We start from the raw sequence: 18,443 nt of genomic DNA on the forward strand, positions 1-18,443 counted from the left end.
AAAAGGGGGGGGGGATATCTTCATTTGAACTGAGTCACATGAAAACTATGAGCACTTGCCTAAATGCGCCATCCCAAACAGCAATACGAGACTTTTGAACCCCATCTACTCTACCACAGTACTTTTTTTCCACTATCAAATCAGTTGGCTACTAGTGTTCTTAGACTTCTCACTTTTAGTACAYAGATATGAGTTGCATTGTGTACCTTTTTCGTCTAACAGTAAGGWGTCTTTATAGCTAATTTAAAAAGTATATAAATTACACTCTTACACTCTTTCCCTCCAGAAATAAAACAAACACCCTAAAGAAAGTTTGTTACTACTTAAGATGATGAGCTCCATGTTAGCGAGCATGAAAATACCTTGCTTGTAGAGAAGAAAGTTCACACGAGAAAGAAATCAGTAATGTCTAAACAAGCATAAACCCAAACAGTTTATACTATTTAGCCAAATTTCGTAGAAAAATAAATGGGGAAAGAAAATTTGTAAGTTACCATAGATGAGCATAGTATTGACATTTTCTCTTTAGTAACTAAGTACAGTGTATAAAGCATCTCCCATCTATACTTATATCTATTTCTGCTCTCCCATGTGAAAGGTTACATAATTAATTGTCACAGCCTCAAGGGGCAGATATTTTAGAAGAGACTTTAAATAGTTTGTCTAAAGCTATGAAGAATATATATTTCACAGGTAAATTACAWTTTTTGCCACATGCTGACAGAACCAAGACCACCTATAAAGGTGTAAAGGCCTGAAGAAGTTAGTGGATTGATGTCTGGACTCAGGCAGTCACAAGCTATCTGACCTTCAAAATATCCAAGTACACTGCCACTTCTAATACTTTAAAGTAAGCTGTAAGAGATCACAGTTTTCAGATGTCATTCCAAGAACAGATCTCCAGTGAGATCAATCCTAAGAAAAAGACTYTTCTAAGCATACTTTAAGATTTCACAGCCCCAAGGAGTTCCTCCTGATTTAAGTCTTACCAAACATCAACTGTCCAAAGTCAAATCCAGGAAACAAAATGACACATGGTTTCACTGCCCTTTTACCATTACAGAGAACAGCCAAGCCATCAACAGACTCAATTCCCTTCCACCAAAACAAATTTGTCCCTCCTTTAATTGTAATGTAACCAGAATTATATAGTATAGCAAGCTAATGTATCTCCCACTTGGAAACCAAGCCAGGGCATTTCACGCTTTCCAATAAATAAAGTTTTCTTTATCCACATAGTAACCTTTCCTGGAACTTCCAGGAGTATCATTCATAAGAGAGTAAGYGTACAAAAACCAGGCACTAAATCTAGCAGTGTTGTAGTAGTTTGTCTGCATATCTCACAGAATGCTCCTTTAYCAACATTCAAAACATGGACATATCTCAGAATTCTTGATCAATTAAAAAAAAACATAATAATTACATCAGATTTTTTTTCCCGTTGAGAAAGACAATTAYTGATCTATGCATTCATATATACCATGCTAGAATTTGAGATGATATGGCTGCAAAGAGCTGCTGTGGATGCCTAATCCATCCACATAGGCCTTCTAGTTCCATTCACTAGCCACAGGAATCTAAGCATTACATCATTACAAAGGCATCTGGGTAAATTACAAACTGATCCCAGCCACAGCTGCCTGAAAAATTCTGTGTTCCACCTCCAGAGAAACTAAAAAARACAGCACTGCTTAGAACCTCAGTGTACAATAAATGTTCATAGGAAAAAAAAATTAGAAGAGCAAGAGGGCTACTTTCCAGCAGCTCTTTTTCTGTGGGCCGTATGTACTCGTTCCCTTGTCTCCCTTTTCCCTGAATCCTTGAAAAACCTATTATAGTCATATATTAAGGCCCATTACTTCATTGCACCACAATCTTCAAAGATTTGCAGAACTTACAGTTTTTTTGGCTTTGGAGGGTTTTGTTTGTGTGTATATTTTCTTTTAAAAAGTATCAAGCACTCTAGATTCTAGTGTTAGATTGATGATTTTATAAATAACCGCAGCACACTTATTTCCCAGTCATTTTGTGTTAATAATTCCAAAGAAGCAGACAAGACTGTTCCTGGATGTCCTGGGAATCAGGAAAGAACTGTTCCTATATGACTATTTTTTTTTAATCAACATTTTGTAGCAGTTTTGCAAAATGACTGGTACAATAATATCTGATCTTAATATTGTTCTTTTCCTTCCCAAATCTGAACTTTTGTAAAATCATTTAATTTTAAAATCTAAAAAGATATTGCTCCTGAACTTTCTTCTGAGCAACAAGATGTAGTAGCTGTTTACAAGAGATCTCTACYGCGCTGTGAGAAGGGCAAAATTCTCTTCACAGGAAAGGTGTTCGAAGTGCGAGCCTTGAACTTCTGGTAACTATGTTTCTGGAAAACTACCAGTCTCTCTGATCATCTGTCCTATTTCAGACATGGATAGTTTGGGCCTCCAGATTCATAATGCACTACTTGAATTCACAGTTATATGAGCAACTGATTCCTATTTATTTTTCCAAGATAACACCTTAAAGGTTTCTCCTCAATTGTTGTTTTGTTTTTGTAAAGACTTCCAACAGAACCAAAATAAACAGCTTCAAAACTAGTCTTTCTATATGGCTGTATAGAACACAAGAAAAATATTTTCCATAGATTCTGCCAGTACTGTTTTGCTGACTCTATGCAAGTTTTTATTAAGCATATAGCATTTTCCAGCTAATATTAGAATTAAGGGAACTGATAAAAGAGCCTTCCTCTAACTTAGCAGTCCAAATATGGCTGCCAGCTGCAGAATAAGCTGCTGCAAAAGYGTAATGTTAATCATCTTGTTTGATAAGGTGCTAGATGCTCTACCACTAAAACATTTCCTTCAAGCTATGTCACAAAACACAAACAGAAACAAATTCTGGAATCTACCTCTTCCTAATTCTCTGCATTTCCAAATAATGAACTCTCAGCCTACTGCAAAAGCTCTTTGCAGTGRTTCCTTCTTCTGACACTGTGCACTTGGTGCTATTTTTGGTGATTCACATCCTCAAGGTCATCTAGTTCTTCAGTAATGGCCTAATACGTCTGTGTATAAGGGAAGCCTTTAAATTTTGCGTCATCAGCAAGTTTTAACAGCATGCATTGACTTTTCTTGTGCTAAGGTCACTTTCCAATCATCAACAGTCAAGAACAATCCTGCAGAAAATAGCAATATTATCCACTCTGACATCAACTGTCAGTACTCTACTTTATAGCCASTGCTACACGACTGGCTTATTTTTACGAATCTCTAATTCTTATTTGAATTAATGTTCCCTATAGTTCAGCAGAAAATGATACTGAAATCCAAACTAGTCAGATTAAATAAGCACTGCTAACTGTATTCACTCTGACCTAAGACATGGCTTTAACAAAATGATTGCCAATCATTTTCTAATCATTCTGATTTTCTCCATCTCTTTCCAGTTCTTATTTCTAATCTCTGCTCATGAAGGGTTATTCATTGAGTTAGCTTTTTAATCCTTTTCTATCATTTTTTTCCTCTTTGACTTAAAGGAATCACAAGCCATCTCCATGTTCGAGTACTCAAGCTTATTAGCACAAYTTATTTCTTTCACAGATCTCTAACTTCTCAGTCTGCTTTTCTGAAATAGGCAATCATCATTCGAGGTCTCCTTTTGTACACCTTTCCATTTTACCAAATCAGTTTCCAGTTACTCAGCCCAAAACCACTAYCAGAAATTCTTTTAAGAAATCCTCACTCTCTATCCAGATCAAGCCCAAAATACCACCATTTCTAACAGATTCAGAGATTCCTGGTGAATATAAAATGCCACACTGTGAACTGGCTCATGGTTGTTGATATTATAGCTATCTGCTACCATTCTCAAGAGTCAGCATGGAGAGGTTCAAAATACACTCTTCCTCACACACATGCACATAAACCTGGATACACACTCCCACAGGATGCTGCAGACAAACTCCAAACTTCTTAAGGACTGGAGAAACYAATGGAAAAAAATAACTAAAACAAACAAAAAATAAAGTTAATCACTTTTGACTCTGGAAATCCTTAAAGTTTATCACAAGCTGTGGAATATCACAAGTCCCCTATTCTTACACTTTTTTTAGACATCCAGCAATGACCACACCAAAGATAAAACATTAGACTAGACAGGTCTATGATCTAACCTCAGCAGCCGATATGTTTTAAATTATTTGTGTCCAAGGTAGAACTTCAGAGTCCAACTATTCTTCTTTATATTTCATTACTATGTAGTGCTTAATCCTTTGTCTCTAAACACAGTTGTAAACAAATAAACCATATTAAGATGGCTAACCAGAAGCTTAATAATTTACATTATGTATAATAGCAGAGTCAATGCATTTTATCGCACAAAATTAAAGACTCTCAAAATCAGAGAGGAAGTTTATGGCCACTTCAATTAGAGGAATTGTTTTCCTCGKGTCTTCCTTTGCCCCATAACTACAAGTCACCCCACTTCCACATTCTAAACAAGAAACTGAGACTTGTTTCAACAGACGGAAACAAAAGATTAAAAAAAAAAAGAAGAAGAAGAAAGCACAACATTGCTTCTGAGGATACTACTACAGGTCTTTTCACTGTTGAAGCATATGATGATTATCAGGTGTTACATTCAGAAAACAAACATCAACCTCCTACTAAAATGAGCTTCAGACAACAGTAGATAACATTGACTATATCACATATATCCATCAGAAATTACTCATCAAATTTGGACTTTTTCTTAAGTTAAGTGGGTAACTACCACATAAGGGAATGAAACAATTTTTATACTCTACAGAAAGATGTATCAACCTTCTTACCCAAACTTTTGTACTACTTGCATCATATAACAAAAGATATACAAATATGTCTGTTTAAAATAGATAGAGGGTACACAAAACATTTGATGACAGCACCAGGAGGAAGCGGTGAGTAATAGCTGTAAGACTCCCTCCTGCAGGGGATGGAGACCCCTATCCCCCATCCTGATCTGCTGTCTAAGGCAGTTTGGTGCTTGCCAGGGACTTGGATCCAGGATGTTGTAGAGAAACTGMTGAGGTTTGTCCAGCCCTTGGACATTACCCCGTTACTATTCCATGTAGGCACCAATGATAAAGCCACGGGAGACTTGGAGTCTATCAAGCATGACTACATGGCTCTGGGGGTGAAAGTCAAGGGCATGTGGGTCCAGCTGATTTTCTCCTCAATCCTACCTGCAGAGGGAGAAGGATTCAAGGAAGACTGGGCCAACAATTGTTTGCATAGCTGGTGTCAACAAAAGGGATCTGATTTTTAYGACCATGAGACCATCTTTCAGAATCAAGGACTGCTAGAAGAGACAGGATCCAATGACCACAAGGGGCAAAAGCATCTTTGCCAACACACTGGGAAACCTGGTGAAATTAACTTTAAACTAGGAACAACAGGGGAGGGAAGTGACCCACAATCAAATAAAGAAGTGATAGACCAAGCTGGTAAGCAAAGGTAGCAGGTTGACGCACACAAGCAAAACCTTATAATCAGTAAAACAGAGCTGAATGAGCCCCAACTCAAGATTATGCACACAAATAAGGAAGTACAAAGAAGAAAGCAAGCTCTACGGAGGAAGCCCTCTTCCCTTTTCTAGGAAATCAGCATGACTGAATTCCCCTCAAGTCCCTGAGCACTAATGCATGCAGGATGGCAAATAAGCAGGAGGAATCAGAGGTCTGCATTCTGTTGCAGGGCTGCAATCCCACTGAGATCACAGAAAGACATGAAGRGATTGCTCACACAACTGAAGTACTGCAATGGATAGCTACAGGCTCTTCATAAAGGACAGCCAAGAAGGCCAGGAGGGGGAGTTGCCCTTTTATTTAAGAGGGCACAGAATGCCTGGAGTTTTGCCTAGGGAGAGATGATGAGACACTTGAGAGCTCATGGGTCAGCATTAACAGGCAGACCAACATGGGCAATGCTGTTAGGGAGTGTCTGCAGACCACATGGTCAAGAAGTAGACATGGCCTTCTTCAGACAGATGGAAGAAGCCTCATGTGTGCAAGCTGTGGTCCCCCGAGAGGACATGACCCTGATATCTGCAGAGAGACAAAACAGGAGGGCACAAGCAATCCAGAAGATTTCTGGAGTGCAATGATAAGAACCCTCCAACACAAGTGATCAAGAACTAAACAAGGGAATACTTCTAGATGGAACTCCTTCTTATAAAGGAGGAAGAATTGGTTGGAAATGTGAAAGTTAGGCGCAGTCTTGGCTGCAACAACCAGGAAATGGTGGAGTTCAGGATTCTGAGAAGATGGAACACAGCAAATAGAAGGATCACCTTCCCTGACCTGCTGGCAACACTCTGCSTAATGCACCCCAGGAGACCATTGGCCTTCTTGGCCACAAGGGCACATTGCTGGCTCATAGTCAACTTCTCATCCACCAGCACTCCCAGGTCCTTCCCTGCAGAGCTGCTCTCCAGAAGGTCAGCTCCCACCCTGTACTGGTGCCTAGGGTTACTTCTCCCTTGGTGCAGGATTCCACACTTGCCCTTGTTGAACCTCASGAGGTTCCTCTCCACCCAGCTCTCCAGCCTGAACAGGGCTCTCTCAATGGCAGCACAGCCCTCTGGTTTATCTGCCGTTCCTCCCAGCTTGCTGTCATCAACAAACCTGCTGAGGAGGCACTCTGTCCCTTCGTCCAGGTCATTGATGAAGAAGTTGAACAGGATGGGATCCAGTACTGAGCCCTGGGGGACTCCACTAGACACAGGCCTCCAACTAGACTCCACACCACTGATGACGACCCTCTGAGCTCTGCCTTTCAGCCACTTCTCAATCCACCTCACTGTCCACTCATCTAACCCACACTTCATGAGCTTCTCTAGGAAGATGTTATCGGAGGCAGTGTCAAAAGCCTTGCTGAAGTCAAGGTACACAACATCCACTGCTCTCCCCTCATCTACCCAGCCACTCATGCCATCACAGAAGGCTATCAGGTTGGTTATCATGTTGGTTAAGCAGGATTTCCCCTTGGCGAATCCATGCTGGCTACTCCTGATCACCTTCTTTTCCTCCTTATGTCTGCAGACGACATTCAGAATGAGCTGTCCCATCACTTTTCCAGGGATGGAGGTGAGGCTGACCGGCCTATAGTTGCCTGGGTCCTCCTTCTTGCCCTTTTTGAAGGCTGGAGTGACATTGGTTTTCTTCCAGTCCTCAGGCACCTCTCCAGTTCTCCAGGACCTTTCAAAGATGAGGGAGAGCRGCTTGGCAACAATATCTGCCAGCTCCCTCAGTACCCATGGGTGTATCCCATCTGGGCCCATGGATTTGTGGACGTCAGGCTTGCCCAGATGATCTCTAATCCTATCCTCCTCAACCAAAGGAGTCTTCTTTTCTCCAGACCTTCTCCCTCACGTCCACACTTTGAGATTCATGAGGGCTGCCCTCAGCAGTGAAGACTGAAGCAAAGAAGGCATTCAGTAATTCTGCCTTCTCTGTATCCCTTGTCACCAGGGCCCCTGCCCCATTCAGTAGCAGGCCCACATTTTCCCCACTCTTCTTCTTACTACTGATGTATTTGAACAAGAAGCCCTTCCTGTTGTCCTTAACATCCCTTGCCAGACTGAATTCCAACTGGGAAGCCTTCCTCACCGCATCTCTATATACTCTGACTGCATTCTTATAATCCTCAAGAGAGACACAGAGCTACTGGAGAGAGTCCAGCRTAGGGCTACAAAGACAATCAGAGGGCTGCAGCATCTGCCCTATGAGGAACRGCTGCGAGAGCTGGGCSTCTTCAGCCTGGGGAAGAGAAGACTGAGGGGGGATCTTATCAATGTCTATAAATACCTGAAGGGAGGAGACAAACTCTTTTCAGTTGTCCCGTGTGACAGGACAAGAGGCAAGGGGCAAATAATGAACCACAGAAAGTTCCGCCTGAAGGTGAGGGAGAATTTCTTCCCTGTGAGAGTGACAGAGCACTGGCACAGGTTGCCCAGAGAGGCTGTGGAGTCTCCTTCTCTGGAGATATTCAAGGCCCACCTGGACACAACTCTGTCTAACATGTTCTAGGTGACCGTGCTTGAGCCCCTGCTCAAGGGGGTTTGGACTAGATGATCTCCAGAGGTCCCTTCCAACCTTACCAATTTTATGATTCTATGATTCTTCTTCTGTTGGAGTTCTGTTAGTAGCTCCTTGCTTATCCATGCAGGTCTCCTGCCCCTCTYGCTGCACTTCTTACTCATAGGGATGCRCYRCTCTTGAGCTTGGAGGACATGATGTTTGAATACTAGCCAGTTGTCCTGGACCCCCTTTCCTTCTAGGGCCTTAACCCAKGAGACTCCACCAAGTAGGTCTCTGAAGAGCCCAAAGGCCGCTCTCCTGAAATCCAGGGTTGCAATCCTGCTTGTTGCCTTACTTCTTTCCTGCAGGATCCTGAACTCCACCATCTCGTGGTCACTGCAGCCAAGGCTGCCCCCAACCTTCACCTCTCCAACCAGTCCCTCTCTGTTGGTAAGGACAAGGTCCAGCAGGACACCYTTCCTCAGTGGCTCCTCCACCATTTGTGACAAGAAGTTATCATCAATGCACTGCAGGAGCCTCCTCGACTGTTTGTGCCTTGCTGTGTAGTCCCTCCAGCAGATGTCAGGGTGGCTGAAGTCCCCCAGGAGAACCAGGGCCTGTGATCCTGAGGTTACTTCYAGCTGTCTGCAGAAGGTCTCATCACCTTCCTCTTCCCGGTCACATGACCTGTAGTAGACCCCCCACAACAGTACCCCCACGTTAGCCTGTCCTTTGCTCTTCACCCATAAGCATTCAACTGCCTCCTCCTCCACCCTAGGCAGAGCCTGATGCATTCCCGTTGCTCTCTCACATAAGGAGCAACTCCACCACCTCGCCCTCCTGGCTTGTCTTTCCTAAAAAGCACATAGGCATCCATGACAGTGTTCCAGTCATGTGAGCTATCCCACCATGTCTCCGTGATTGCAATGAGATCATGGCCCTGTGACCGCACACAGATCTCCAGTTCCTCCTGTTTATTCTCCTTGCTGCGTTAATTGGTGTACAGTCCTGAGCAACCTGTTCTAGTTTACTCTGCTTTGCATAGGGCAATGGACCACATGCTCTCCCTGGGCCCATTAATACTTCAACTATTCTGTGATACATTATTCCTACCACACCAAGAATTATTTACATTGCCAAAGATTCGAATGGAATAAAAAAGAGAATAAAATCAACCTAGTGTTACAGTAAGAAAATAGAGACAAAATAAGTTCATAGAAAGGCAAAGAGTTCCTCACAATATTTATTCAGATTACAACCAATGGGAATTTAACTCATGGAATTCTTTTAACTCAAGTAATACTATAGGTTGAAATTGTAAATACGGTTAACTAGAAATACTGGTTTTTAGTGTCAGAACTTTCAGTTTATCTCCTCTTAGTAAGGACTAGTTTAACTGAAACATGTTAGCAATTAGCCTAATCTTACAAACTGATAGGGAGAAAGAGTAGCCCAGAGYAGTTCAGCAATTACTCACAGGAGCAGAACTGATATAACATACTCCATTATTTCTTTCTGAGGGGACTAAGCATTATTTAACATCAGCAAGAATAACACTATTTTATATTTATTTTCAGGCACATAACAAATACAGTACACAAACACACAAATCTCTTTTCAAAACAGGCACTGTGGATGTATACTGTTCCTTTATTTTAAATTAACTTATACAAAGACCAGCCAACAGAAATCTAGCAGACAAGTTATACAAACCATTTTCTCAAGTACCAAGAGGTATTCAAGCCTGAAAGCCAGTCAAACGGAAACAGCTAGCATGTTTGATGTCACCATTCTTCACACAGCATTCTATTTTAGAAGCAGCACTATAAATGTTTTCCTATATCATCATTAACAATCTCTCAAAGAAGATTTTTAACCCATTCACCTCAAAAGAGGCAAGTATTAAGCAGCTTTAATTTCTACTTTTACCTCCACAGAGATAGCTGCACAAGCAGTGGCATTAGCAATATATTTTAAATCAGTTAAAATGCACAAAATCAGTTCATTTAGACCTCTCACAGAGCCTGGACTACTGAAGAGAAATAACAAAAACAGAACAAAAACATAAAACATATGCTTAAATGAAAGAGTTTCAAAACATCAGGGACAACTACTTCCAGGAAAGGGAAGCCCAAATTGTTGCTCCCTAGCACCTACATTTCCTGTGAAGTCAGTAACAGTTTTCCTTTCAGAGAGAGATACGCACACACATATATGAATAACTGATAAAATAAACAGTACAACTTCCTGTAGTTGGTGCGAAACTGAAATATGAGAGAGGCGGAATGCAGAAGATAAATTGCTCAGTTTTACTCAATTGTATCAAGCCCTATCTACATTTTCTAAGAGCTGGCTGTTAACTCAAGAGGACCCAATATATTAAGCCCTTGGATTTATAGTCTGGGATTTTTATACAAACACGAAAAATAAAGAAATGAAGAATATGTAAATGAAAGCAGATCAACTAAAAGGAAATGCTGACAATGAGCAGATTGAATGAAGTGGCTGATTCTTCAAGCAAAATAAGTACTAATGGGTTTTAAATTAAAAAAAACAAAACAAAACAAGACTAAAGCTTTAACATTTGAACCAAAGGGAACTAACTTCTACTTCTATATGTAGATAATAATATAAATTCAGCTTAGCTAGGATAGCCATCTTATACTTACGACAAAGAGCAACAACCAATTTAACAAAGGGTGCCAAGACCAGTGTGAAAGAATTTGTCTGTACTATCAAGGCATAAGACTAATGATCCAGTTAATTCACTGGTAATTCGCCAAAAATCAAAAAAAGCCAACAGTGATTATTACATACTTTTATTCTTAAAACACACATATTTCACATTCGTCATTTTCTATCTTCGATAGTATTGTTATTCATTTAGGACATACACTACCATAACCAGATTATTCTTTCTGGGAAAGAAACGCAACCAGTGGAAAAAATTAACAATAAATTGAGTATCTTAATAAGGAATGATATGGATCTCCAAAACATGTTTCTAAATTCCCAGTGAACTAATATAATTTCTTGGGTCAGAAGTCCCCCACAAAAGCCACAACTTAAAACTATAATATTTTGGATTCAGAAAGCTATCTAATGTACAATGTTACAAGTTTTTTATTATACTAATATACAAATAACACATAGAACAGTGTGATGCTTGTGTAACATACACATTTAATTATTCTCAGATCTCTTCTTGTTCACTAAGAGGGAATGATTCCATGTATAGATAGTTCCAGTAAACAAAGTAAGAACTAGAATATGAAGGTCATTCCACTAATAAAGACCRTCTATTCAATACATCTCTTCAAAAGTAAACTACATTAACCTGATTTTAGACCTAAGCATCCTAAATATGAATTTGGTTTCAAATAATATACCAAAGCTTAAAATACACTTTAAGGAAAAAATAAAATAAAATAAAATAAACAGATTCTGCTGGCAAGGGCCAACTTGGGAATGCCATCATTGCCTTGTACTGATGATGGCACAAAGCTCATTTAGGCATAGAACCCAAATGCATCAGCTTAAGAGAGTTTTCAACTTTGTCAGAATAAAATTGCTACATTCACAGTCAAATTTCTCTGCAAGAGAAAAAATGGAGTATAGAATCTGAAGGCCATCATAAAAATAGTCTTTGCCTACAGGGAAAGGGAGAGCATTTTAATGATGAGTTAGGAAATCCTAGAATAACATTGCTCTCATGGAGCATATTTTTTTTTCTTTTTATGAGAAGAAGAAATAAAAATACTTTATTTATAGAAGTTTTCCTTCCATATCTAACATTCAGTACATTAAAATGATGCTTCCCATTGTATCATCTCTGTTATTAACTATCAGATCCATACCTATGCCTGTAATAATTAACAGATCTCCTAATCAACACACATATACAGATGAACTCAAAGTCCTCAATATTAAGAGTTCAGGTAAAATACGTTTTGATTATATAGGTACATCCATACCAATGAGCATTTTATCCACACACAATTACAGTTAATTAAACAGGGCTCCACTCATGTAGGTAGGTATATCAGAACAAAAGTAATCACTGGATCAAATCATTATGGGATACAGTATTTGATATTAGATGCGATATTGACTTTATTTAGCAGTATTTGGTACCCTACCCCCAAGACAGGCAGCATGAAAAAGGTTTAAATAATATTTAAAATGTAACTAAATTCCTATCTCAGAAACACAGAAAACACCACCATTTGTAAAAGTCACTGCCAAGGGCTTATATACCACTCATAACACAAGCTCCAGTATTTAAATACATGTACTTCATCAGCAGTTCTTTTTGTCTCTCCAGGAACAATGACAACAGTTGATTAAAAGGGGGCTTACTCAACAATTAAACTGGGACCTTGTCATGACATCTGACTAACCTGACTGGTTTATAAGGATACCTAAAAGATACACCTGCTACAGGCCATATCTGCTTGCCTGCTGAGAAAGTCTACCTGAGAGAAACACTTTTTTCTTGTTCAGAATCTGTTGACATTATCAGTGAGACAACAGTAAGACAGAACAGTGAATGCTGATATTCTTCATGTGGTAAGTGACAACAAACAACTATCTTGGATGTGACTGATATCAGAGCAGAGATSCCAAACTGGATTTTACACACTCATCCTCCCAAAGTAACAGTAACTTTTCTTACCTCATGGGTCACAAGAAAAACTTATATATAAACACATAAAACTAAATATCAGCCTGGAAAGCATGCCTAAAATGGATAGCTCCAGAATCACAGAAGAGCTGAAAGACCCTCACACAGAGATTCAGGAAAAAGAGGATTCACGATTGTCCTTTTTCCAGAAAATGTCCTAATAAATCCTTCAGCTATTCACCAGGTGATAAGGTTAATCCAAAAATGTGACCGACTGAATAGCTCAAACTTCACCCCAAAGACAGAGCAGTCTTTGTATTAGTTACCAGCTAGTCTCATCAGAATGGAAAAGATCCTATAAAGGCCACAGAAAAAAAGAACAAAGAGGCCTAAATAYCAAGAAAGCAGAAGCTTTACTGCTGTCATTTTAACTATACAGTCTCTGAATTAATAACACTGAGATTTAATAACATTATCAAAATTGAAGCTTCATCCTGCAACAGTGACTTCCTTGGAAGTTAGGCAAATCACACCACCAAGAAATCCTTCACAGAAGTGCATCTAGAGGAAAACAACTCTAACACATCCACAGATGCTTAATAGAAAGATTTTGGAGGTGTAAGAAAAAAAAGCTCATTATTCACCTATTTCGTAGAAGTTGCTGTAGCTGATTTACCAGTATGAGCAGTTCCAATGTTGGTAACAGTTGACTTCTTCATAGCAATTCCAGACTTCTATTGTATAGTCCTGACATAGCATTTTACCTGCAGAGCCAGAAGATGCCAACTCCATCTTCACAAAGATGAAAACTCTTTTGCTCTTGCACCCAAGGACTAAGCTTGTAATACACCACAGAATCTTGACATCTCCCCTACCATCCTGGATATTTTAGAACTGATGAGCCATGATCTCAACAGTCTAAGGAACTACCAAACAATTAAGTGATCAAAGTTACTGTGCAGTATTTACTAAACTATAAATAGTGAGCACAAACTTTCAAAAAAAAAATAGAAGCAGGAAGAAGTAATCTACACACATGCTGCAGATGAGATGCGTAAGAAGCAGCAGAGGTTGTGTGACCTTTYTAGTATCTTTGAATGAACCACTCAATAATTGCCAATACCAAAGAAARAAGAATAACACACAGAGCTCCCACACAAGATAATTACAAGAGTTTCTTTTAAGGAGAATATATTATAAAAAGGAAGACAGTAATATACGTAATACGCAACAACAGAAAAACAGACACACTAGATTAGAACAAAGGTTCACGTAGACCAGTACGTGGTTTTCTACACTGGCCAAAAGAAAACTAGGGAAGAGTATAACAACAAGCAAGTAAATAACAGCACTTCCCAAAATATTCTTCCAGGAAGCAKATTTATTTCCCATGAATTCGTCAAATTGCCACTTAAATCTAGTCAAACTATTAATACTTCTTGCAGCAAGATGGTGTGAATTTCAATTCYTTTTTTACATTTTGGATGAAGAACCACTCCTGACATCTGCTAGCTTTATTTGATGCCTCTTAGCTCTTGTGCTGGAAGASATGAAGAACGAATCAATTGCCACAAAAACATTATTATTGTTACCAAAACTGGAAAGGGAGGAAGAAAAAGAGAAAAAAAAAATATCACATACAAGAATTTTTAGTTTAAAGATGATGGAATTTAAAAACTATCTAGTTGTGGCACCTTACTGCCTGAACACAACTAACYACCAAAAGGGAAAACCTCCATGTGGCTTTTCTCACTTCTCTGCTATCTAAAGTTGGTATAGCCATTTATCTTTCCTCAAGAGGAATTTTAAGTAGTCTTATTATTATTATTACCACCATAATATTTAGTTCATATTTAAAGCAAGCTAATAAAATCTATTCCACACAACAGGATAAAAATGCCCAACTGTTTTTCTAGTTCTAAAACTTCAGGAAAATAAAAGCACAAACAAATCAAACATGACTTAACCCAAAAATCTGTTAAATTGAGGAAAGGGAAGAAAAAGAYATTTACCACTACTAATTTTAGCATTTTATTGTTGAAGATTACATTATGTGGCTGCTGCCACATATCTGACAGCTTGATGTACCACAATACTGTGTTCTGCAGCTTCATTCCTCAAGCTTTCCTCTGCTAACCTGTGTTTCCTGAGCTTTTTGGTCCAATACATCCTTATAAGCTTCAAAATATATTACAGTTCACTAAGTACTCTTACCATAAACTTAGATAATATTTTGTTATTTAGAATAGCTCCATACAGAAGCTATAGAAGCTTACTATGGCCTTGAACTGCAGGCCAGCCCAAAAAAACACTTTTAAAGGTCACACAATTTTTATTTGAGCCAGCCTTACAGAAATCTCATGCATTTCAGACAAACAAGCATTTTTCACAGGTCAGTGGTGAAACGAAAAGATGAGGACAACACATATTCAGTTTACTAATGGTACACCTTCATGCCACACATTCAAACTCCTTTCTACACATACAAAGCCATTAATACAAAGACAGAACATGCTTTGAGTTCAAATTTATTTACATGGATAAAAATTTAGGTCAAAACCCAACTCTGTTTCAATTCAGGTTTAAACATGCCCATTTCACAGGTGAATCTCAGGTTTTGACAATCTTCTAGCACCATCCTACATTTCCTCCTTTGGCTTACTGTATACCTACTCACTTTTTATGCATTGCCTTTTAAGCACTGATCACGTATTTGTTCAGAAAGAAATACATTAATCTTTCATTCTTCTATTCTGTTTATGCACTACTCTGCCCAGGTCAAACAGCATAACAAAGCATTGTCCCAGCATGTGATTTTTTAGGGGGTCAAGAAGTTACTCTTGTTTACACTAGGATACTGATTGCCCTCTTACGTAAACACACCAAAAAAACATCWCAGAAAGTTGTATAACTTGTCGTTGACATTGCTTACAGCTTTTATTGCAAAATCCAGCAGGTGGTGAGGAGGGATCACAGTAGAGAAAGCAAAGACATTCCTGTGATTTAGGCAATTTAAGTATATTCCAGAGAAATGAATTCTATTCCTCTCTCTGCTACATAATGAAAAGTCACAAACCATAAACTTTGCTTTATTTAAGTAGATGTGACAAATTATATGTACCTTACTGTACACAGTTTGAGCACTTATCTGCAAATAAAGTTAATCATGTACTGAAAACCAAGCACTATAAAATTGCTATATACTCTAGCAGAGTGGGAACAGATCTAGACATTTTGAATAGGGCAAGAAAATTAACAAGTAGTTTTCACATTACTGACCTTAAACTTTTACACATCTACCTATCTGCAGGTTTTGTTGCTTTTATATAGTTGTTAATGTTCATAAACACTCAATAACTCATTCATAATAATACAGTAAAAATTCAYGAGAAAAATACTATACTGAATAAAAATATTTTAAATAACCCCCTAAATTATACGGGCTAACCCCCCAAAATCATGGAATATCTATCTACTTAGAACAGCTAACAGTATTACAAATTAAATAATAAATAATAAGCCAAGAAAATGCAGTCTTTTGAGAGATCACGCAATCACATATATAGACACTGCACGCAAACTTTATTCCCCAACATCATCAAATCCAAACTTTTAATACAAAAATATTACAGGTTCTGTTTGTCMAAAAAAAAAAGTGCTATTGGTTCCAAAATACTCCTAAGTCTAAAAACAATGCAACATTAATCTAGCCCTACCCATAGCAACAAATTGTTACTTCCCTTTCTTTGGAGATCAGCAAACTTCTTGCATTTAGAAGGTGAACTTGAACACCCAACACAGTGACACTTAGAAGTTCAGAGTGAGGGCCGACATACTCACATGGCATCCAGTACTACACGCCTGAGCATTGGCAYAACCATTTAACATGTTACTTTAGTTTCTCAGGAAACACATTTTCCTCATTGCTTCTATGATTCAAACTTTAGAACATTTAAATCGTTTATTTTCCATTTAATTTCCTCTTTTAAAAATGACTACATATTTCAAATAATACATAAAGGGTGATTTTGAGGATGTTTGCAGATGAATAGCTTTGCAGTGTACACAGAAGCTGAGAACTCTCCAGGGTAGAAGGAAAAGTAAAGAGTACAAAGAATTTGAAGAGGAAAAAGATATTATGCAAGTGGCAATATACATCACTTCAAACTGACTCTTAACTATTGCTTGTCCATTTTCCCCTCAATTTGTGGGAAATACAGTAATTGTTTTAAATGACACACAAACGTAACATTTTAAATTCAAATCCTGTGGGAAATACAGTAATTGTTTTAAATGACACACAAACGTAACATTTTAAATTCAAATCCTTGGGCTATGCAAGGATAGAAGATCCATGAATTAGGATTTTATTCATTGGAAAATGATCCAAAGTATATCAGTATTTAAACCAAATGAAGTACAAAAACTTCTCACCCAGAAGATAATTTGAGAAAAACTCTATGCCCCATTCACAAGTTTCTTTGGGGTACTGTGGGGGGGGGGGTAGTATGTGAGCACAAGGAGGTGTCAAATAGTAAGGAAAACATTACAATATCATGCAAATACCAATGACCTTAAGGTTCTTCTGGCAGGAGTTTGTTATTGTATTTGAATTAAAAAAAAAAGGGGGGGGGGAAGAAAAGCCAGTGTGGTCACCAGAAAACCATACTAGTTATCAAAAAGATACGGTTACAACACAAAACCAGTACATCCCATTGTATAACAGCTACAGCTAACCAACTCCTACAGCCAAACACAGAAGCCGAATATAATCTCCTGACAACCACCTCAGACAGCACCCCCACAAGCCAGTACCACGGAGATGGGCACTGCAGCATGCGCTGAAGGTCAACATTTTCGGGCCCTGTTTTTACGTACGGAGAGCATGTTTTTTCTAGCCACGTCAAAAATAATGGGGCTGAAGACCGTCCATACAGACAAGTTTCGTTTTTATGAATTAAAACACTGAGGCAGAACTACTGGATGGAGTGGGGAGAATAAGTACGCCTCTCCTCCGCACACTTCCATCAAAAACAGCGGCTATTAAGGAATGAGAAAGGGAGGGATTCACCGAGCAGAGACCTCGCTACGCGAAGTGCTGACAGCACATTTTGTTTCCAGGGGTTACGAGATCCGGCTCCTCCCCTCCCCCCCCCCAAGCCCGAGTCAGAGTGAAGAGGCAGTTTTCCCCCTCGCTCCGTCCCCCCAGCCCGAGGGCAGCCCCGCACCGCGCCCGCCCGCCCTTCACGCCGCTCCTCTCCCCCCTTCCCCCCGCCGGCTCCCGGCGGACGATGCGGGGATGGAGCCCGGGCTCCCCTCCCCCAGCCTCGCCGCGGGAGCGTGTCCGTGCCTGCCCTTGGGGCGGGCGGAGGGGGGCCCCCTCGCCCCCGCAGCCGCGCCGGGCAGAGCTGGGCGACGGCGGTCCGTCCTCACCTGCATCCCCGGCAGGCCCGTCTGCACGGGGGAGTGAGCCATGGCGGCGACGGAGGGTGGGGGGACTCGGGTCTGCTCAGGCGGCTCCAAGGGACGGCGCTGAGCTCATCACACACACACTCCTCCTCCTCCTCCTCTTTCTTCTTCTCTCCCTTCCTCCCCCGTGCGAGCGGCGCCTGTGCGCGGGCGGTGGGAAAGGGGCCGTCCCAAGCCCGGGCTCTTCTGGCTCCGTCACGGATGCAACGGCGGCCTCCTCATCCCTCCTCCTCCTCCTCTTCCTCCTCCCCCACCCCCCGCGCGCGCAGAGCGGCCGTTACTGGTCCGGTCGCGCGG

At 40.1% G+C, this 18,443-nt stretch overlaps 1 protein-coding gene across 2 annotated transcripts in view; it reads right to left on the reverse strand.

Moving 5' to 3' along the window:
- STK24 (serine/threonine kinase 24) overlaps nucleotides 1–18,377 on the reverse strand; it is a 66,220-nt gene extending 47,843 nt beyond the window's left edge. For both annotated transcript variants that reach the window (XM_085305981.1, XM_085305978.1), the window contains exon 1: nucleotides 18,111–18,377. Coding sequence is in view for 1 of the 2 variants with exons in the window: in XM_085305978.1 (XP_085162104.1) it covers nucleotides 18,111–18,152 (42 nt within the window). In the remaining variant the exon portion in view is untranslated. The remainder of the gene's footprint in view (nucleotides 1–18,110) is intronic.
- Between the last annotated feature and the right edge of the window lie 66 nt (nucleotides 18,378–18,443).

The sequence above is a fragment of the Rhea americana genome, unplaced genomic scaffold (genome assembly GCF_003343005.1).
Source record: "Rhea americana isolate MKP2758 unplaced genomic scaffold, rheAme1 scaffold_23, whole genome shotgun sequence".
Classification (NCBI taxonomy): Eukaryota; Metazoa; Chordata; class Aves; order Rheiformes; family Rheidae; genus Rhea; species Rhea americana.